This window comes from Simochromis diagramma, unplaced genomic scaffold, assembly GCF_900408965.1.
Source record: "Simochromis diagramma unplaced genomic scaffold, fSimDia1.1 OVJJ01000603.1, whole genome shotgun sequence".
Taxonomy (NCBI): domain Eukaryota; kingdom Metazoa; phylum Chordata; class Actinopteri; order Cichliformes; family Cichlidae; genus Simochromis; species Simochromis diagramma.
Genome location: NW_024387414.1, coordinates 9,721,298 through 9,743,683, shown reverse-complemented (window position 1 = coordinate 9,743,683; position 22,386 = coordinate 9,721,298). Strand labels below are relative to the sequence as shown.

The 22,386-nt window shown below is 39.3% G+C and overlaps 1 protein-coding gene across 12 annotated transcripts in view; it reads left to right on the top strand.

Annotated features, from left to right (window-relative positions):
* celf6 (CUGBP Elav-like family member 6) overlaps window positions 1–22,386 on the top strand; it is a 154,218-nt gene that overhangs the window by 100,810 nt on the left and 31,022 nt on the right. For 5 of the 12 annotated variants that reach the window (XR_005693214.1, XM_040012130.1, XM_040012135.1 and 2 more), the window contains 4 exons: window positions 4,039–4,167; window positions 7,979–8,058; window positions 17,199–17,372; window positions 18,270–18,417. Coding sequence is in view for 11 of the 12 variants with exons in the window: in XM_040012130.1 (XP_039868064.1) it covers window positions 4,039–4,167; window positions 7,979–8,058; window positions 17,199–17,372; window positions 18,270–18,417 (531 nt within the window). In the remaining variant the exon portion in view is untranslated. The remainder of the gene's footprint in view (window positions 1–4,038; window positions 4,168–7,978; window positions 8,059–17,198; window positions 17,373–18,269; window positions 18,418–22,386) is intronic. The other 7 variants (XM_040012129.1, XM_040012138.1, XM_040012134.1 and 4 more) reach the window with 6 other exon arrangements.

Below are 22,386 nucleotides of genomic sequence, written 5' to 3'. Positions count from 1 at the left end.
TAGCAAGCTTCCCTGACTATACTGCCAACGGGCAATAAGTGATAGAACTGTGGAAAAAAAAGAAATATTTACCACTACACAGGAGCAAGAGAGTAATTCTTTAAAGAGAATATTCACGTTATTGGCAAACAAAAGCAGAAACTTTTGAAAAGTAGACTTCAGAGCAACTGATTCTTTGCCTGGGGAGACAGGCAAGGGTGAGGGATGACAATAAAGGGTAAAGAGAAATATATACGGAGAGCAACAGAGACAAAGGGGGAAAAGACAAAATCTATATGCATATACTGCAGCCTACAACACAAGTAGCACTTTATTCCTGAGAGAGAAGCATCAGTCCTGACAGCATATGGCATCTGTGCAAAATCCATTAATTTTTAATATACCGGGTGCTGAAATGAAAAGGCTTCCTGAGACAAGCAATTGTCAGATGTCAGTAGTGTTTTGATAACTTTTTTTCATCTCCCTTTTTATTTGCATTCATGAAATGGAGCTGTCCACATGCCACCTTACTGTGGACATGGCTGGAGACTGACATGGAGCCATTTTCCACACAATTGCTCCCACTTCCAGTCAAGTGTTGGGGTGAAAAAGGAAAACAAAAATGTATGGAATGACAGTGTGTGTTAGAGGACACAAGTGTGCACTGATAGTGGACTCAACTAAACCTCAATTTATCTCTGATCACATGACAACGAGTATGCACATACGCCAAAAGGGCAAGAATGCTAACAAGCATGTGGAAAAGTGCTAAATATGTATCTGTGAATCTAGTTTTCCATTTAAGACGTGTTTTAATATTATTTAAATGTGATTTAAATTATCTAAATACATGTCTTAATAACAATGCATGCATTTGTACAAGATATTAAAGTAGTTGTTTAAAGAACAGATTACAAAGGTCTCTTCATAGAAGAGCAGAGAAGTGTTGTAGAGCACAAATGTTCTCCAGCTGTGTGGCTCATCTCCATTAGAAGGATAAGATGAGCCACTCTCAATGAGAGATAATACAAAGAGGTCAGTCAGTGTAATGATTTTTTCCCCCTACTTTTGTCATCTCAGTCAATTCCATAGGAAAGTCCTTGACCCTCTTAATGCAAATACATGACTACTACACAGGAGTATTTTTTTTTCCTCCGCTTGCCACTTTTAACAGATAACTCATTGGACTCATTTAGAGTCATGGAATCATCTCCTTGTGCAGAGGGTGCATTACGAGATATTTATTCATATTCATAAAATGCCAATTTAAGGCTTGCGAGTGGCCATAGGAGATGAGTGGGAACTTGCAAAATCCAATAAGAGCTGCTTTGGAGACAGGTGCAAAGTGGACTAATTAATAGCAATCTATACACTGGCCAGGGCATGCAGTGGGCCGACTGAGACACACTTAGGTCAGGCAATGAAAAGATAGCAGCTCCAAATTCATTTTCTCACTGTGGCTCTCCCAAAGGAAGGCTCAGAAGTACACTCACACTTCCTTTAATGCCTTCACTGGGGTGTAATTTATTTTTGCGTTTGCCAGCACATTTGGAAAGTTCATTACCTCGCTCATGGCTTGTTAATTAGCCTTGTAAAGCCGCCATTAGATCTCCTCGGGCCAGGGCCGAGATGAGACTTTTGTCCCAAAACATTAACACACTGCAGGAGGCCTGTAAAACTGCACTCTGCCCATTTAAGTTGTAACAGTGACACCTCAGTAAAAACCTGAAAGATGGAGGGGACACACATGGCAAAGTCTCTTGGACGTGTACCACTTTCACCTTTGGTGCCATTGACAGGGGTTGACCCCATTTCACTCTCTACCACCTGTTCAACAATGACTGACTGATTCCCAGAACCATCCTAGACGTCTTTACGCCTTTTGGTCATTGCTAAATTTCAGTTGATGTAAGTCGTTGTGGTGATCTCCTCAGGGCTGTCTCTCATTTCCGACCCTAGAGGTCCAACAGGGGAGACACATTAATGAACAGTAAAAAAAATCAGACTCAGCTGGTGGGTTTAAGAAATCCTACTGTGCAAGGCGTGACTATAAGAACATGAACTGGCACCATTGCTACAACACCAGCAGTGGAGACCAGCTACCGTAGCCTTATTGATTATGCAGGTGCTCATTTGTGTGGCCAAGCGGCTAGCAGGCATGTGTCTCATTTGAACTTTACAGGAATGGAACAGGATCCGATTTCCCCGCTGCAAAAAGGAAGCCCTGGTGCTTTATTTTTAGAACAGCTGCGTCTAATGGGGCCTGGCAGGTACAGGAGGCGTCACATCTGTTGAGGCCCAGGTGATGCTCTCACCCTCCACTCCTCCTCGCTCCTCACCCGCCCCCTACCAGTCAAATGACTCACGTTGAAGATCAACAGTGTCATTTCCAATAAACTCGTTTTCCTCTTCCTGCCACTTTCCATCAGTTCTGGCGATAGGTTCTTGCTAGTAGCCATTTCATTCCACAACACGGTGGAATAGGAGATGCATAATGTAAAAGATGTAAAGAAGATGAATGCTCTGTCTAATGCCAGGGCACCAGGAAGATTAATTAGAAAAATCCAGCTTTCTGACTGGCTAAAGTTTAGTGGTATAGAGCCTATACATGTGAATGTGAGTGACTCCTTCTGGATATCAGCTAGGGCACAGTGAGACTGCTAGGTGAAGTTGCCCTTCAAATGTAATAAGGAGAATCCAATAAATTTGCTGAGGAAATGTTTGATGATAAAGATGTTAAATCAGTGCTTGATTTAAGGTTTTGACTGTACAGTCAGGATTGTTTCACATTATTATTATTATTATTATCATTCACACAGGACTTTTTTCTGACTTTGTACAAACAGTTTGATAGATCTGATGCCCTGATCTTTCCAGGATTCATGTCTAGTGCTGATATGATAGCTTCATTTTTTTTCTGCAGTTGGCATAGGTCTTTTTGAATTTCCTAATTTTCCATTCATCCATCCATTTTCTCAACCATTTATCCAGTTCAGGATCGTGGGGGGCTGGAGTCTATCCCAGCTGACTCTGGGCAGTAATATGAAAGAGACTATTTAATTGCACCACAACAGCATCAACAGAAATATTTTTCAGTACTTTCTGCTGTGTTTAGTACTGTGTTCATTCATTTTAAGGGAGACCAATTCTGTCTATATATTGTGCTATATTAATTTATCTTGTACTAGTTCTTATTTGTGGGAAATTAAATGAAATTAAAAAATGGCAAATATAGGAACCTGTGATTCAAATTATTCACAATAAAATCCTACTAAATCACATCTGCCATTGTTTTAATGGGCACTATCACTGAATGTGATCTTATTTATTCATTTAATTCTTTTTAATTCTCAATGTCTCATAGCTTTAGCTTCCCAAACTTAAGAATCGTTCATGGTGATAAAATATCATGAGCTGAATTGTCATTTTTTTTCTTTTAAGTATAGTACAAATAAACAGGAACTGGTAGAGAAAACAATGAATAGTGCACAATGAAAAACACTCTTTTTTTTTTAATACACTGGATTTCAAGAAAGACCTTTAAAATATAAAAAAAATATTCATATTATTCATTGGTGACCCTTGACATAGTTTACTCATGTGTAATATAATTCTTATGGCTTTGGTGATGAGAAAATGTAATAACATGTTCTTGCTCCGTGTTCCCTTTCAAGTTTGCAACCAGGCGATCTGACAGTTTCTCTAGCTGAGCAAAACATTCCTGCTCTCTTTCTACCTCTACCTGAAACCCACACCGCTCCAAGCGTCATCTGTATCAAGCATCACTGTGGCAGACTTGAATAGCTCACTGGAAACAAGAATATATCTCCCTCATACCAGGGTGGGGTAGCACACCACAGAACAATAAGATCAACAACAATAACAACAGCAGCAGCAGCCACAACAACACAGCAGACTGCTGATAAAAGGGGGGTTTGAGTTGCACAAGTTCCTTTCAGCTCTGCAGAACGGTGCCATCAGCTGTACCATATCTCTCTTCTCTCCTCTATTCCACCCTCCCTCGACCCTCTTCCTTCCCTTTTCTCTCTTCCTATCTAGAAGACAGGAAGCTGTTTGTTGGGATGCTCGGCAAGCAGCAAAGTGAGGATGATGTCCGGCGGCTGTTCGAGACCTTCGGCCAGATTGAGGAGTGCACCGTCCTCCGAGGGCCTGATGGGGCCAGTAAGGGTCAGAGCCCACACACCTCCAACTCTTTTTTTACCCCCTTCTTCCGTTTTTCTTAGTCCTTCTGTCTTTGTGTTCTATTTCACTTTCTACTCTTTACATTTTTAGCACCATGCTTCACCCATGGTGCACTCATTGACATTGTCTGTAATCCTCCCTTTTTGTTTTTTTCCCCCACTCTCTTATATGTCGCGCAAGCGTACCTTTCATGCATCATTGTCACTGTGCCTCAACACATCCTTCCTCCCACGTTCTTTTTCTCACTACTTTTTGTATTTTGTTTTCTTTTGTCCTCATGTCACCTTTCGCTTCTTTTTTCTTTCCTCCCCGAACTTCTTCTCATGTTGTCTCTTCATCACGGCAGCTCCCCTCCACCCTGTGCTTGTACTCAACAAATACATCACACAACACCTCGTCTTTCTGCTCACCCCTCTCCTCCTCCCGTTCTTCCTGTTATCTGAAAAGCAGAGGGGTGTAATCATGTTTGTTTCCCACATTCCCATCATCCCTCCCCAGAGACACCATTGGACAATAACGCCCTACTGTAAATAAAGCAGCCAGGCTCTGGGTTTTGCTGCCGTCACTCACTGTGCGGCAGATTTGCCTGTATTCGGGAACAGCTTATGCATTTTTGTCCGTGGCTTATATGATATTTGGTTAGCAGAGCATGTTCAAATTAAAGATGGCTGTAAAATATGTGATGAAGGTGTGATTGTTCACAGAGTGCAAAAGGCTCCTAATCAAATTTTGATGGGTCTCTCTCGCTCTCACAGCCAAATTTGGAGCAATAAAGCCCACGATATTGCGCTGAACCTCTACCATCTTTTCTTTTTGTTGACTGTGATTTATTCTTCTACATGAAGCTTCTGAATGTGTGTGAGAGATGTGTGGGAAGGCAAAAGAGAGAGGATGATAATCTTGCAAAGCCTTCTGAGTATATCAAAGAGAAAGCCTGGCTATACTGAACCACACACCTATCTGTGTCTACATCTGTTCCCCTCACTGTTAATCCCGGGTCTATTGCTCTGCATTGCCCCAGCAGCCCAGTACCTTTCCTTCTCCCTGCCTTGTTTCCTCTTTTGCTGTCTCTTTCTTCTTATCTGACTCCCTCTCTTTCTGTCTGCTCAGATGCCTCAAGCTGATTGACAGCACATAAAATGAAATAAGGCCGGTGCTGCTGTGTCAGACAGGAGCTAGTTTTCTCCCTCATTCGTGCTTTCACTTCTTTTCACCCTCCTGCACCCCACACCTCAACTCTTTCTTTGTCTCTCTTCACATGCCATACTTTCCCGCTTTGTTATTTGTCTCTATTATCACAGACTTGATCATTCATTTCTCTTCAAGTTTCACTGCTATGAAATGGAAACTGTAAAGTAATGTTAACTATGAATGCCACCACCAGACAAAGGTCTCATATATAGGTATCTGGGCCTATCAGTCACCGTGCAACAGTCCTATGCAATCATTACGGGATGTTACGGCAAATTATTTTGCCAGGCGCCTCGCTCGGGATGAGGTTCCCGTAATTTGAATGAGACAGACCTTGAAATTGACAGTGCTATCTGTTCCATGGTAGAGGCTTTGTCCCCTGTTGATGTAAATTTATGCTACTCAGAGGCTTTTCAGCACCCCTCTTCACCCAATAAAAAGGCCGAGAAGTTTAACATCCATCTCTCTATGGCGCTGCTCCTCAAAGTACTTTCAAAGTGCAACACTTGCTGCCAGAGTTGAATAGAGCCCCGAATTGTCAGGAATAATAGAGAGATGGCTTTTAGGTCTATAATTAAGTTGTGTTATAAATGTCACCCATCCAGAGGGATGGAATTCATGCATACATATTATTACCCCGGGAATTCAAAAGGCAGTGCAGATCCTCTCGCTTGAAAGCAATACAATCTCTCTTTTTCCCTTTTCTCCAACTCATTCTGAGCCATCAAATTCAAAAACCCAACAGTGCACTATAATTTATGAGGCTGTAGCACTTCCCAGTTCTTTCGAGTTGTTGTGCTCCGTGTCCCTTTACTTTTTTTTAGGTCAGCAAAAGCAAAGCTACAGACTATTTTTTGATGGGAAATTTTGACAACATTGTATGTTCAGCATGACTTTGGTGATGGTGTATGCAAGCCCCGCAGTTAAGAGTCTGGTCTGTCTGGGCTACGTTGCTGGGATCACGGTGACCCTGGCACAATATATGCTGGCCTTGTTAGGGAACAAGCAGCGAGTTATCTTGCCTTAGAAAACTAGAAGGCTTTTTCGAGAAAAAACGGATCCCTTTTTATTTAAGCTACAAAGGTTAAATGTGTTTATTCTTCCAAAAGACAGAGCTACAGTCAAATGGTACACAGTAAGTTGATGTATTTCAGCTGGACAAATGAAGACCTTTCCTGCCACTTCCCGGAGGGGGGTTCAAGTGAAATGAAAGGGTGCTAGAATGCTATGACAGAATCAAGGGCTTGTTTGACTTATCACTTTGCCTCTGTAGATCTATACAGCTTTGAGGACACTGACAGTACAGAACACATGGCCTTTACTACTCACCACATTTTCACACATAACAGTTTCACGTGCTAACAATTTATTGTATGGCTTGAAAGTGTGTGCGAAGCCTGAGGTAAACGTGGAAATTGTCCTGCCACAGTTCTATCTATTTGATTTTGTCAGTAAATTATTAATTTGTTTGTTGGGAAAGCAAAGCTGACTCCTGAGAGGTAGAAGTGAATGGATTGCTGCCAGACACAAAAAAGCTCCTGAGCCTACCTATTAGTGTTTGTAGTTTAAAAGAATCATCACTCCTTTGGTCATGTAGAATGAATATATGAATGTGTGTAACTATTTTAAAACCGATATCTGCAGTTCACAAGAAACCAGCGATTGAACCCAGGAAAAGCCTGACTGGTTCTTTGACACTGCTGCTACTCAATTAATAAAAAATGGGGAGAATTAATCCATGAGTTTGTTAATTAGGTATCTCTTGACTTAACACATGAGCTACCTGAAGGCAAGGATAAGAATAGGACATAACAGAATACCCTGTGCAGTCTATGACAACCATAAAGCTTAGAGAAATAGCTCTTGTTTCATTTAATGGCTTTCTGCAAAATTACCACATTTCAGTTCCACTGCATTTCAGCTCACCAGCTTTCCCTTTATGATATTAATATAATGCGTGTCCTTACTGAGACCATACTAACAGATACGCTTTAGTCGTGCAGCGTTCCAAAACTCACGTTGTAATACTATGCAATATTATCTACTTCAATTATTTTTAATATTATTTGACTTTTTAATGCAATGTGGCTCCAGAGTAATGCTACCAAAGCCTGCTTCCTTGTCTTCTGGCCAGCTTTTTTGTTGACTTTTCTTTTGTGTATTAACTACAAAACAGATTTAAGATGATTTGAATGTCCCTTGAGCAAAGCACCCCCTCATCTGAAATTATATTCGAGAAAAGATTCGGTTAGATAGGCAGATTATAATGCTATGCCTTTGTCATCATAATCTCTTTTATGAGTGACTGCACACAAATCACAATGTGTAAATATTAAACAGATTAATAATCACAAACAAGTCATGATAGTAAATGCCTTGGCTCCATGCTCTAAAGTGGTGGGGATCAAATTAGAAATGGGCAAGAGACAGGGTGTTCCAAGCAGCTAATGCCTTTAGTACAATTAGCTTGATTTATTCAGTTATGCACTCAACACACAAGTGGCAGAATATATTTACAAACCAGATAACATGAAAACAATGGTATTCAAGGCCATCCTGCTGATCTCCCCGCCTCTCCTCTCTTTCTCTCTTTCTGTCTGTGCAGGCTGTGCCTTTGTCAAGTTCTCCAGCCATGCAGAAGCACAGGCCGCCATCAACAGCTTGCATGGTGGTCAGACTATGCCTGTGAGTAACAAGCTCATAACAAGTACTGTCATAATTGCTGCCATGAGTTGTCATGTTCATTTACTACAGTTGCAAGCAATTGTGTTTTACACTTGATGTGAGCAGTTTTCTGTGAAAGTTTTCCAAAGGTTGTTCATATTTACTGTTTTCTGTTTTGCCTATGGTCTGAGTTCTATAAAATCACTGAGGCAGACTAGTCTAAAACAACAACACTGGTAAACTTGTTGACACTTTCTACCCTGCCAAGAGGCAGCCACTGACTAAGTGTTTTTTTTCTTTTCCACATGACTACTCCCACTGCATAATGTGCACCTCTTTTGAAACTCAATTCCGAGCATATTTCCATTTTCTTTTTTTATATAGTAGTAAACTCTATCATGCATTCAAAAAACACGGACCATTATTAAGGTGCTAGTAAGTAAGGCCACCATGTGCAGTGCAGAGTACGTTTAATGCACTTTTGACAATGATTCTGCAAGTCTCTGGAAATCTAATTGACTGACAAATGATTCCCATAGTTAGCATCTACATTGAAATTCATCTTTTCTTTAGTATTATATAGCAGGAAAAAATATGCTGGACTGAAAACTGAATCCTCAATCATATTCCTACGACAAGGTGAACATTTTGTAGTCAAAGGGGAAAAAAACTACACAAGTTAACCCTCTCAGGCTCAAATTAAGTTTTTGTTGCTAATGCACAAAAGAATACCTGCAGTGGTACTTCTGAGTAAAAAAACCTCATAAAATATGTATGTGGGGTAATCAGGTTGTTAGCTTTTAACTGTTGCAAATTTGCAATGCCTGCCTTGAGAGGGTTAAACTGCCCGCAAAAATGTAACGATTACGGAATCATTTGTAATATGAACATGACAGATGAAAGTCCGTTTCTTTAAACGGTGTTGGAGAAATGTCTTGAAAACATCTCATCAAACTCAAATTATTAACAGTGATAGCTTGGTCCCTGTCATGGGACTACTTTTTGTTAAAGAATATTAAATATTTAAAACACTTGAAAACACTTATCATGGAAAGCCTCATTACAGAGACTAGAAGGGAGGTTAACAAGTAAGTCAATAATATTGAAAAGCACCCTAGAGTTAGGATGGATCTTCAAAATGAGGTCAGATTAATAAGCTGCTTTTGCTTCCTTAACTGCTTCCTGACATTTCAGCATTAAGTCCTTTATAATATTGTGAGACACTTACAGTTTATCACCCCTCCATTAACTTTTGGCTTTACATTTCCTCATCAAACCCCGGGTATTATCTGTCAAAGTACAGGGTTGCGGACACGTTACATTGTCAATAATAATACACCTTCCAAGCTTATTTATAGATCAAATTGCCTAAAGATGTAAAAAGCAGAAATATATTTGGTTACTTTTTGTAAAATAATACTTAAATTTGGTCCCTCGTCTCTCAACCAGCATGAGACAAAGAGGAGCAGCAGTGGCTGTGAGATCTAGAGAGTAACGGAAGCAGCATTATATTTTAAGGTACAATTATGTAGCCATGCTTATCTGCACAAGCTAAAATAAATAAAACATATTGTTAATAAATATATAAACTTATTATTATTATTATTATTTAGAAAACCTGTTCCTTAAAGGAGACAACACATATGTTAAAGAGGAAATGACATCCCACTAATTTATAATGCCTGCAAAAATAGACTGCTATTTCCCTAAAGGCAGGAAATTTTACTATTTGTCATTCAAGAAAGCAGGAGCCATTCTGCTTTCCTGTACTGTGTCTTTTCAGTGTCTTTTCATGTTGAGCCTTGTATTCCTTTAGTTCTTAGTATTAATGGTTTCAGTCAGATTCCTAAACCACCTTAAATGGCTCCGTTCGATTTGGATGAGCCCTCTGAAATGGCCAAGCCCTTCACCCAATCTCTCTAAATCACCACCTTATAATTCTGGAGGGGTTTAGATTTCCAGATGATCCCAGTAGTGATTGGGACGGAGCCCTGGCAATCCAATCCACATCTGACAATTGCTGGCTATTAATTAGTACTTTGATTTTACATATGATCAATTTATCTTTATTAACAGGCTATGCATCACAGTTGCTGTAATTGAATTAATATATATTTTTTTAACTTACTTGATCCTGCTGAATTAGCTAATTATGGGCTGATTTCCAGTCTTTCTTTCATTTTGAAAGCTCTCAAAAGATTTGTTTTAAATTAACTAAGTGATCATTTGCAGGGTAACAGTTTATCTGAAGAGCTTCAGTAAGGATTTAGAGTTTGTCTCAGTGCTTGTCCTGCTAGATCTCAGTGCAGTATTCAGTACTGGTGTTCGCATTATTTTTCTACATTGACTACAATACACTGTTGGCATTAAAAGAAATGTGCTACGAGGAGTTTTTTCTCACACATAAAATGACATGGAGTTCAACAGGGTTTTGTGCTGGGACTGAAGCATTTTTATGTTATATATGCTTCTCTAGGGTAATAGTACTAGAAAACTTTGCATACATTTCAGTAGCTGTACAGACGATATCCATTTATATTGATATACAGTATAAAGTCACATGACGCAAATCACCAAATAAACCAAGAAACTAAGTTTCACTGCAAGTCATCTTAGAGTAACTTTTGACCATCATGTATCCTTTAACATGCACATTAAACAAATATGTGGCACTGCTTTCTTTCATAAACATTATCATTAGAATTCTAAACACTATGTGTCAGAGTGATTCCAAAAAACTAACCCATGCATTTGTTAATTATACATCAAACTTTTGTAGTTCCTTATCCCTGAAAAGGCTTGAGTTGATCCAAAATATTGAAGCTAGAGTACTAACAGGGAGCAGAACGAGGCATCATATTTCTCTCATATACACTGTCTCCCTGTTAAATCCAGAAGTTAATCCTCACATTCAAAGTCTTGTATAATCAGGCCCCATCATATCTTAAAGACTTCACAGTATCATATTATACTAACAGAGCATTTTGCTCTCAGGTGCAGTCTTGTGGTTCTTAGAACTTTTTTTAAAGGGATTCCTTTTTCCTTTTAAAAGGGAGTTTTTCCTTCCCACTGTTGCCCAGTGCTTGTAGAGGAACACCTCATTGCTGGGATTTTCTGTCTAATATTGTAGGGTCTTTACCTTGCAGTATGAAATGCCTTGAAGCAACTGTTGTTGTGAGGTACTGCTGTAAAAACAAAACTGAATTACATTGGCTTAACATGACATGTAATAAGAGACAGCATTATAACTGGTCTCTATGCTTTTATAGAGTCCTGCAATCACACTTTATGCACTGCTGGCTAACTACAGTTTCAGACTAAACTGCCTAAACGTCTTGTGGGTCATAAATGAGGATAGAGAGAGATTATTTTTTGTGTAGGTTTATAAAAGCTCATTTATATCAAATCATCAAAAAAAACTTGATGTTGAAAATTATACAGAAATAGGAAAACTACATAAGTATAACACTCAATACACCCATTGACTCATTACAAAGAACAACAGTTGCTGACATCAAATGCAAGACCTTGCATCCTTCGGATAGAAAGTAATCTGGAATATAGATTACCACGTATGTAACTATGCGAGGAATTGTAAAAACTGGGTAAAATGTGGGAGACTGGTTTGATGAATGTCTGAAATAGCATTAGTTGGTGTTTATTTCTTTAGCTGAAGAATGAGACCACTAAACCTGTAACTCTTGTCAAACAGCAGTTCATTATGAATTGGATACGCTTCTGTTAGGTTTGAACAACGTTACCAAAAAACGCTTAAGTAAAAGAAATGACGAATTACAAAGCACCTCCCTGCCAGTGCTGTGTGTGTTGGGTACTACACAGCTGGACACACACATGAGCATGCACACACTTTCTGGCAGACATCCGCACTTTCACACACTTCACTGATGTTCCGCCATAAATATTTACGGATGCTTCCTGGCAGCCAGATAGTGTCTTGGAAGCCAGATTTAATTTACACATCTTTTTGATGCATCCTCATTTTGCATTACATTGAAGTAGTGAAAAAGGGAAATAAGTGGAGGAGATGTTTTAACTTTGCGTGAGAATATAGTTTGCAACCAACATTGTGGCATATATATATATCGAGTGTCAAAATTCACTGGGTAGCGGGTCGAGAGCCAAAAAAAGTCATGTTGCGTATTGATCAATTGCACTTATATTGGGACTGTTTTTTAAATTTGATTCTAATCAAAAATATTTGTCTTTACTTAAAATATCTTGTAGAGAAACTAGAAAGTTTACATAATTGACTGTGGCAATAGGATGTTTTTTTTCTTTCTTTTTCAACAAGTTTAACTCGTGCTGGCTACCTTTGCACAGTTTGTGTATGATGTCTACTTTGTTTCACAAATGCAGCCGCATTAGACCATGTCAATAACAAACCTGAGCTCTGTTGCAGATAAACTGTCCAAGGCAACATATGGAGCCCCAAATAAACCTGGGGCAGATCAAGAGATCCAATTGTTCATTAATAATCTATATTATCCATATCTTTCTCCCTCTATCCCTGCACCTGTTGTCCGCCTCTGCCCAAATCCAGCTTCCTCTCAGATTAATAGGCAAGGTGGCCATTAGTATCCAACTAAGGCTTTGGTACCAATGGGGGATGCAGTTAATTTGGATAATATTACTGCCACATGTCGTCAACAACTAACTAACAGGAGGTAGGATTCAGAGAGTGGGTTGCTATGCTCACTGCCTCCTGCCAGCTGTGAGGTCTGGATGAACCTTGAACAAAGATTTTTCTCTCACTCTGTCTCCCTTTTCCTCTTAATGTTCTCACTACAGCATCTGTGTTACCTGGCACACACACACGTGCTATAAATAATACCAAAAAACACTGGCCCAAAACAAATGGCTTTAATGAAGCTTAAGGGCAAGGGATGTCACCTAAGGGCATCTGCCGATAGATTGGATCATAGCTTTAATTGATGTTCATTGCAGATTGCAGGTGCTTTCAAAATTAAGTTAAAATATGACTGAGCACAGAACTGGCATTCTCGTTGGTTCAGCTGTTGAATTACTATAAGGCTGCAGAGACACAGGTGGCAAAACTTCAAATGGCAAAGCCAGGGGCAGGCAAACAACACCCAGCAAATTGCAGACATTGTCATGTTTGGTATCACAGTGTGGCTGACAGAACCTGTGGAGCTCGGTACTGTTGGCAGAAACAAGAGTGTGCATGTGTATGATAATATAATGTAGTTCTGGATTAATGAGAGATAAGACCAAGCCAGAAAACGCTGTCCCTGCGACACAGAAAGCTTGAAACATAAATCCACGGTAAAAACCCTTGTAACTGACATACTGTACCACATTTGGTGCAGTTTTGTTTTGTGCTCCTTACAAATGAAAGGTAAAATTTGTTATTTATGGACAAAATGTGCATACCGATCCAGCCACATACAGTAAAGCCCACAGAGGTCCATCCAATTACCAAACAAACTTCTTTTAGTGTTTTTACTTATTTTTATTCTCTTTTTTTTTTTACATACACAATTCATAATTTTGAGTCAGTTACAAGTTTAGAAAGCTGAGACAACTGCGAAAGTCTTACTTTTTTATTATTATCTCTTTTATTGGGACAGCTGTTGAGCATAACAGTAGTTTGCCTTTTTACATTTTCTTTGCTGTCACATTTTAACTTAATGAAAGTCTTACTTATAATTCAAAATTAGTGAATAATGTGAAGAAAAAATGGTTCTTAGTGAGTTAGTGGCCAATCATTACAGTGCTTTTTGAAATTCCAGTTTTCCCTTTATTGAAACTGTTTTTATACTGCATTGTTATTATTGTTGTTTTCAAGTGTTTTGACGATATGTGTCTTTTTCCCTTTTTGTAGACACTTAACACTGGCGTCTTTGTATCACAATAATGCAGAGATAAAAGCATAATGCGATTTCACCGGTGTAGTTGCATTCTAATCCCTCAATTACCATTGTGTATTTTTCCATCTACACATTTTGTGACCTATACAAAATCCAATATAGGAGATTTTCACAAGTCAAGTGCATTGTTCAAGAAATTAGATTCGTTTTTGAACCTGTGACAAATTCCTTAGTTGTACCTGTCAAAAGTGAAGGCTCCCTGTTGGCCCTTATCAAATTCGGAAAATTCATTTTCTCTCCAGGTAAAGGAGTCATGCTGGTCGAGGTTATTATTCTGTTTGTTTGTCAGCTTGTGATTTTCTGCAACCAGTGAGGAGTAGCTGCTTTGCATCCAGTGCTTGTTGCTTGCCACCACCTGTTCCTTCATTACCTGGCCAGATACTATTCTTTCTTCATGTAGACAGACACTCTTAATCTGTAAGAGGGATCACACTGAAATCTGCCTTTTTGATTAGATCTTGGATCTAGTTGCCTTTAGATGTGAGGATATGTAATTCTCCTGTTCAGAGGTGAGGGTAAGATTTTTTTTTTCCTTGGCTTTTATACTATGAAAGTCGGAAATGCTTGGCTCTGACATGAGCGGCAGAAATGAAAACACCTGCAGAGGCTGTTGTACTGCTTTAACGCCAGTGCCAAGGCTACGCACAGACTATGCAGACGTTGCAGAGTGGTTCTCCTCCCGTGCTGTCGTCTATAACAAAACACTGTGCTGGGTGAAACGAGACCAGGCCAAACTCGCCTCATCTTGAGTCACGGCGCAGTGAGTACAGGGAGCCTCGGGCTTTCACAGTCCCGATGATCACAATGCATTCTTCACGAGGTATTAAATGAATATAAGAATACACAGATACACAAAGCAGAAAATGAATGTAATCTAAATGCCAAGCCCCTGTGCTGTAGGCAAACTTGAGCAACAACGCTCAAGGAAGATGTTTGCTTAGTGCCAGCCTCATTAAATCCAACAGCCCAGTCCCTTCAATTGGCCCACAAAGTTGAGAAAGAACAGAAAAAGGTCAGAAGGTGGAATGAAATGCAATTAGAAAGGGAAAAACTGTGCCGTTAACGGCGCCATGTCGGCGTATTGATTTAACTAATTGAAATGGCATCGAGGGAGAAACACCAGATGGGTCTCCTCTGGCCTGAGGTAGGGTGCTGGCTGGCTCTGATAGGATCCCATCTGAGATGTACTGTCCCTGGGGTCCATGCTGATTCCTTCCACCATTCCAGCCTCTTTCTCACAGTTAGCTGGAGCCAACATTTTCTCCTGGATGTGTTTGTACAATGTTTATAGGAAAAGGTTAACATCTTCAAATAGTTTGCAAAGAAAACAAACAAAAAAAGAACTTATTTCATTTTGCATTTCCTAAATAGATATTTACAGTACATATTAGTTATATTTTATACAGAAAATTATAGACTTACAAAGGCAAGAAATAGTGCCGAGGGGAGGATAGCGTTTAAGAAAACGGTGACTGACTTTAGGGAATTGCACAAAATCAATAATAAATGTTGCGTGTAGGCTGGATAAATATATGAACTTCGCATTATGCAAGATTGATTTCAGCAGTCATAACTGACCAAAGAAAGCATGTGAAAACCCTGGCAAACTGCCCTCTCAATGGCACTATCGCTTATCTGTTACTGTTTAAAATTTCATGAGGCACTTACAAAAATAGGACACACTTTTTGCATGAATTGCTTTGAAATAGCATAGAGTAAAGCTCAACTACAGCAAGATAAACACTTTTGTACTATATAGTTGCAAAATTCACCTACACGAGATGGAATTTTGTTTATATCTATGATTATCTGTTGGTGTAGCTCTGCTTTGGAAACATTCCTTTTGTAAATGGTACCTTAAGCTTAAATTTGAATCTTTAGAACAGTTTGGTCTACCTTTGTCAACTTCAGTAGATGATACAAAAAGTCCCATGAAATCATTTACAAGAAACGGGTGTACGCAGCATCACTCACCCTGATCACCCTTATCTTTGTGTGTCCTATACAGCTCACATTTTTGATTTCTATAACTCAAGAAAATATGGAAATTTAAATCAAAGCCCGAATTTGTACTGACCCTGTCAGGATGAGACATTTTGTGAAAGATGAATCCAAGTTGTGATTATGGAGTCCTTTTCTCACCGTGTCTTTGCTTTTATGATCTTACTAATCATATCCTGACTGCCCCCTGGCTGTCTCTGTCCTTCTGTCCTGGTGGTACTCCGTGCTCTTTCCCAGCATGCACTGCCTGTAATTAAATAGGAGACTAGTTCTCTTGACAGTGTGTGTGGCTGTTTTCTTTGCCTGACATACCCCCCCTTCCCAGTCTCTCTCTCTCTTCTTGCCTGAGTGTCGCATGAGGAACTAACTCTGGTCTCTGTTTCTCAAATGATTTAATTGGATGCAAACTCAGGAGCGCGGACATCAATACAGAACTATATCTGCCATAAGGCAGAGCCATTAGTCAATACTTCGCCCTCCACATGCCGAAGGCTTTTGTCAGACCTAATTACCCGGTGCTGTATTCAGTGGAGCTTCACCAGTGGGGGACTTGGACTCCTGTGGGATCTGGTTAGGATCACAGTTCACTTTCAGTGTATACAGCAGAGTTAGAAAGTTCACAAAAGCAAATATCACTCACTATTCTTTTCCATTTAATGCTGACAGCTAAATGACTGCAGTCATAAGAGGGGAATTTTTAATTCCAGTGGCCTCCTTGGTTGAGAGATATGAGTTCTTAAAGGCTTGAGTATGATGTGCACTGGACATTAAATGACAGAAATGAGTTGTACCAGTTCTCTTGTTTCACACAGGGAATCCACACTCGTGTTTTAATTAAAAAAAGGTTTGGACATTCATTAAAATGTACTTTTTATTTTTTAGGTATTTCCCCATGGGAAACAAATACTGTTAAAAAAAGTATCATGAACTATGAAAATGCAATATATGGGATTGAAAACTTTGTTTTTAAGGGTTGCCAGATGTTCCCAGATCATATTTAAACTGTTACAGGTAAAAACAACAGCAGTTCAACGACTTCTTGAACTGCTGTAGTTATATAAAATATGCATTTATTTATTTTTTTTGTCTTTTCAAGTTTATCATGAATTTATAACATTTATACAGCGAGTTTTGGCTAACAATAGGGTGCATACCAAAATAAAATGTAAGAAAAAAATCAAAGCATAGCTACAAAAGTATTTTTAATTTCAAAGTTGACTATTTAATCAACCTTGTAAATTTCCCCTTTAGGGTGCCTCGTCGAGCCTGGTGGTCAAATTTGCCGACACTGATAAGGAGAGAACCCTGCGCAGAATGCACCAGATGGCAGGCCAGCTCGGCATCTTCAGTCCCATGACCATCCAGTTTGGGGCCTATGGCGCCTACTCTCATGCTGTAAGTCTCAGCCCGGCGGGGGAGGAGACGGTGAGCTTTAAAAAAAGAAAACAAAAACTGTTGTGATTTGAGGTTTGAACTCACACTCTCTCCCACTAGGCATGTGACACTCCCAGTGAATGGTTCCTTAAGTGATTTACACTATCAAATAGCTGTTAAGAATCCCAAATTAAAGTGGCTTAAGAAAAAATCCAGCGCTGCTTTTTATATTGTCTTTTTATCCCCTTATTTGTCCAGGGAAGCTGTTAATCACATATGCCCAGCAATACACTGTTTTACTTGCATACATATTCATTTTTCACTCCCGCATTTCCTGACTCGGCCTGTGAATCTAGACTGCAAATGCGATCTTGCCTTTTTAACATTTTCATCTTCTTACACATTTCTTTTTACCCAGACAGAGGTGCACGTTATTACTAACATCCCACATTGATTCCCCCCACCCCACCCCTTTCTCTGTCAGCCCTTCCCACCCCCATTTCATATTCACACATGAAAGTCACAGCCTGAGTTAGGAGTCTGTGAGATTTTACACTCACACAGTAGCTAACAGCTCACCCTGACAGGTGAGAATCGCCCACTCACTATCTTTCCTCTAACTCTGCCACTGTTGTCCCTCTTTTCCTCTCACACACTTATACATATACAGTACATATACAAATACATATTCTCAAACTCATTTCACCACATACCCTTTTGTTTCTGTATAATAAGCACAAGGCCAATGCAGTTTTACAGGAGCTGGGAAGCAAAGCTGCAGGGCAACACAAACCACTCTGTTCAAGAACAAGGCATTGGCCAAGCAAACAGAGATGTGAGAGTAAACATGCTCTGATCCTGCGGCTATTTCACCCTACTTTCCTTTTCTGTCCTTCCTTCCATCCCTCCCACCATTCGCCCTCTCCCCACTGCTCTTTAATCCTACAGCAGATGATGCAACAGCAAGCAGCCCTGATGGCAGCAACACAAGGGTCCTACCTGAACCCTATGGCAGCCATCGCTGCCGCACAAATGCAGCAAATGGCAGCTTTCAATGTCAACGGCCTGGTGGCTACTCCCATGACACCTTCCTCAGGTATACATTAACACACACACTACTAGCTGGTAAGGGTGCAAGAGCAGAGGCATGTGCAAAAGCACACATATACAGCCATTCAGGACTTTTCTTTTCATTTTTCACTCCTGCCCTGGAACATTTTCATCATTAGCAAGAATTATAGAAGCAGTAGTAATATATTCATTCAAGGCCTTTCTAGTTTTGCCCTTGTTACATTTTTTAAGATATAGGTCCCATTTTCTGGGTTAAGGCAGACACTGTCATTGTTGAATTAAAGGAAGAAGAGCCTTGTACTGAGTGAGGCATGATGGGAGAAGATGTACAGCATTCCTTTACACTCATTGGCAGCCACATTATAGAGTCTCTTTCTCCTCTTCTCTCACATTCTCTTTCATTCTCTTTCTGTCTGTCACTCCTTCCTTCTGTATCTCTATGACAGTGTTTTCTGGGAACTCAGCCAATCCGATGACTTTGGATGCAGAGTCCTTGGCTTATACAATATAAGAGCAAAGATTTGTGTGAGATAATCCTGGACCCCAGTCTGAACTATCATTTTGGCCCTTGTCATGAGGAGCTTTGATGGCTCGACACTAAGTAGGCAGGCCGCCTGAAGACAGGGTCATTGCAAATGTATTAAATAAAGTGGCTTGACACTGTACCTGGCATTTGTAATCCACAAGGCCTACATATTCCAGGTAATGCCTATAAAACATAATCCTACATGACTTAAATGCCCTTCACCTAGATAAGAAAAATAATAAAAATCCATCAGCATAAAAATGCACCGACAAGGTGACAAACTTGGAATATCATCGCAAGGAGGAAAGTTGGTATGAAAAAAAGACACAGGTCTCTACATCCAGTAGACTGTCAGGTTTATATGTATCTGGACAAAAACAGTTTTTGTCATTTTGCATCTGTACACAAATAAAAAAAAAAAAACAAGATGTGAGTGAAATACAGAATTTCAGCTTTGATACAAATTTGAATTTGTATTAAAATATTGTTAAATGACTTTTTATGAATTACAGCCATTCTGTATACAAAGCCCCCCATTTCCAAATGTAAGTGGATAATTGACTAACAAGCAGTTTCGTGGCCAGGTGAGAATATTTCCTTGTTTTTCTATGAAAAATTACGCAGATGAAAGATTTGTGATTGAGTCCAAGTTTTAAAGTTGCTTTTGGCAACTGTTTACTAGAAATCCAAAAATAAGGTCCAAAGGGACATTGCAATCAAAGGAAAACTCACTAATCTGAAAAACTCCCAAAACAAACTGATAGAGACAGCAAAACTTTAAGAGTGGCCAAATCAACAGTCAATCCCAGAAGGGTATGACTCTGTGCTGAACATTGTTTTGTCAGTGGCAAATGTTGCATTTTCTCCCACTGAAACACAAAGTCCACATAAACAGAAACAGCTTTCTGGGATTTCCTTACCTGGATGATTGAGCGTGCATCTAGACATAAGTGCTTTTTTTAAATTGAAAACTGAATGTTCAGTCAAACCAAGCCAAACCTTCCTTGATAAAGGAAAACACTCACAACATCTTGTAAAGTCAGGAACACTCTTAAAGAAGGAGCCATATAATTAAGTCTACAATAAAAAGACACCTTTATCAACCACTGTTGACACTCATGAACAAGAAGACCAGATTCGACTTTGTCAGAAAACATTTAGAAGAGCCTGCACAGCTCTGCAAAAAATTTTAGATTAACTAAGATTACCAGAATGATGGAAAGAGAAAAGTGCCAGGAAGTCATACTACATCATCTGTTGAGCATGGCGGAGTCAATGTTATGGTACTGACTGACACAAGTAGCAGAATGAATTCTGAACTGTACAGGGCTTGTGTGTGAAGAGAACAAGCATCTGAACCCAGGATGGTTCTAATTTTAGATATATTGTACAAATGCAAGAAAGCAGTCCTATATATTTTTTAATATGTTGTTTGAAGGACATAAAGTCTCCAAGAGTCCTCACAGTGTTATTGTAGACCAAGGTAATGCCATTCAGAGTAAATACCTGGTTAGACTCCATTTTTCTTTTAGGGCCAAGTACAACAACTTCAGATTTATCTGAATTAGAAGTAGCAAATTAGAGGTCATCCAGGACTTTATGTCTTTAAGACATTTCTTTCGGTTAACACACACCAAATTGGTGTGTGTTATGCGGCTTCATCAATAGACAAAGTTGAGTATCATCTGCAGAGCAACAAAAACATATGCTATACCTTCAAATAAAATTCCCAACAGGAATCATGTATAGTATAAATAGAACTGGTCCCAACACAGAACCCTGTGGAACTCTATATTAACCTTAGTGTTTAAGGAAGACTCCTCTATGATTCAAACCACCAAACTAATACCTTCAGCATGTTCTAATCTTTGTTGTAAAATATTGTGTTCCATGGTATCAAAACTTCACTCAGGTCTAGTAGGAAAAGTATAGAGATGAGTTCACTGTCAGAGACCATGGAAAGATTATTTGTCGCCTTCACTAGTGCTCGCTTCAAATAAACAATTTCTTGGCATGTGATCAGTTAGCTGTTTTACAGCTTTCAAGATTTTTGGAAATAAAAGGAAGTTTCTATAATTTGCTAAGTCAAGTGACGACTTTTGAAGTAGCGTTTTAATCACCACCACATTAATGACCTGTGGTACATAGCCTGTTAACAGAGATAGATTGATCATATTTAAAACTGAAGCATTAATTAAGGTATGGCGTCTTTGAGCATTCTTGTAGGAATAAGAAAAGAGTTTCTCAAGGCAACAAAAAAATTGCATATTCTTTACTAGTAAAGACACTCACCTGAGTAAACTGAGTAAGGGAACGTTTTCACTTATTGAAGACAAAACTGAAAAACACTGAAGGCAGAGAGACACAAAACAAGCAGTAGCTGAAGGCAGTGGTAGTAAAGGTCTGGCAGAACACCTTAAAGGAAGAAATGTAATTTATAAAAAGATAAATAAATCTTTAATTCCCAAACTGTAAATTCAGTACTTTTGTTAAACCCTTGCTTTACCAAAAGGTGAAAGTGTGCAATAATATCTTCAATCATATCTTGCTTGTTCCTCCACTGAGGCCAAAGGGCAAAAATTGTTTAATTCTCCAAATACTTATGGACTAAACTGCACATTACTGTACCTTGTTTTGTGAGTGAATCAGTTGCTGCAACAGAAGAACAACATTTAACATTCTACAGTCTAAATGTTTTTATGTTATTTTTATTGTATTGCAGTGGCAAGTGAAAGAACCAGCTTTAATTAATTTGCTACTTTGACTGACTTTGGTAGCTATGTCTTTAGTTCATGCTAAATAAGTAGCCATTTATACAACATTAAAGTACACCTATATGATGGGTCAAAATTAGGGGTGGGTTTTGATTATCGATTAATCGATTAAAATCAATTCTGGCTTGGATAACGTGATATTGATTCATTCAAATCCTGAATCGATTTTTAAATATAAATGTACTTTGCCCGAAATGCCAGAATCTCAGGTTAAACCTCACAAAATTTCAACAACCACCAAACAGCTAAAACAGTAAATGAGAGCAGGTACACGGATTCTGCACAAAGACGTAAACACAAAGCGTGGACCCGCCGACGCATCAGGATCAGTGAGATGTCGCCTTTCTCACCCGACGGCACAGACACGGTCGGGGCTGAAAGCCGACAGCTCGCTGATTCTGATGTTTCGGCAGGTCCGCGCTTTGTGTTTACGCCCTTTTTGCGCTGATTCTGAAGCTGTTAGTTTTATCTCTCTCCAAACAATATTGACTGAACCAGATGCAAAAGAAGATCCAAACTTCGCGTCACATAAACATCGTCATGAATTCCCTCTGACTTTTCCGGTTTTGCTTCCACCACGATAAAATCACACTTCATGCAGAGCTCGCTGTCTCTCTCTCTCTCTCTCTCTTTCTCTGTACTTCAAGAACAGTTTCCCGTCTAAAAATCTGTTTTCTGCATTATTCACTTGCTT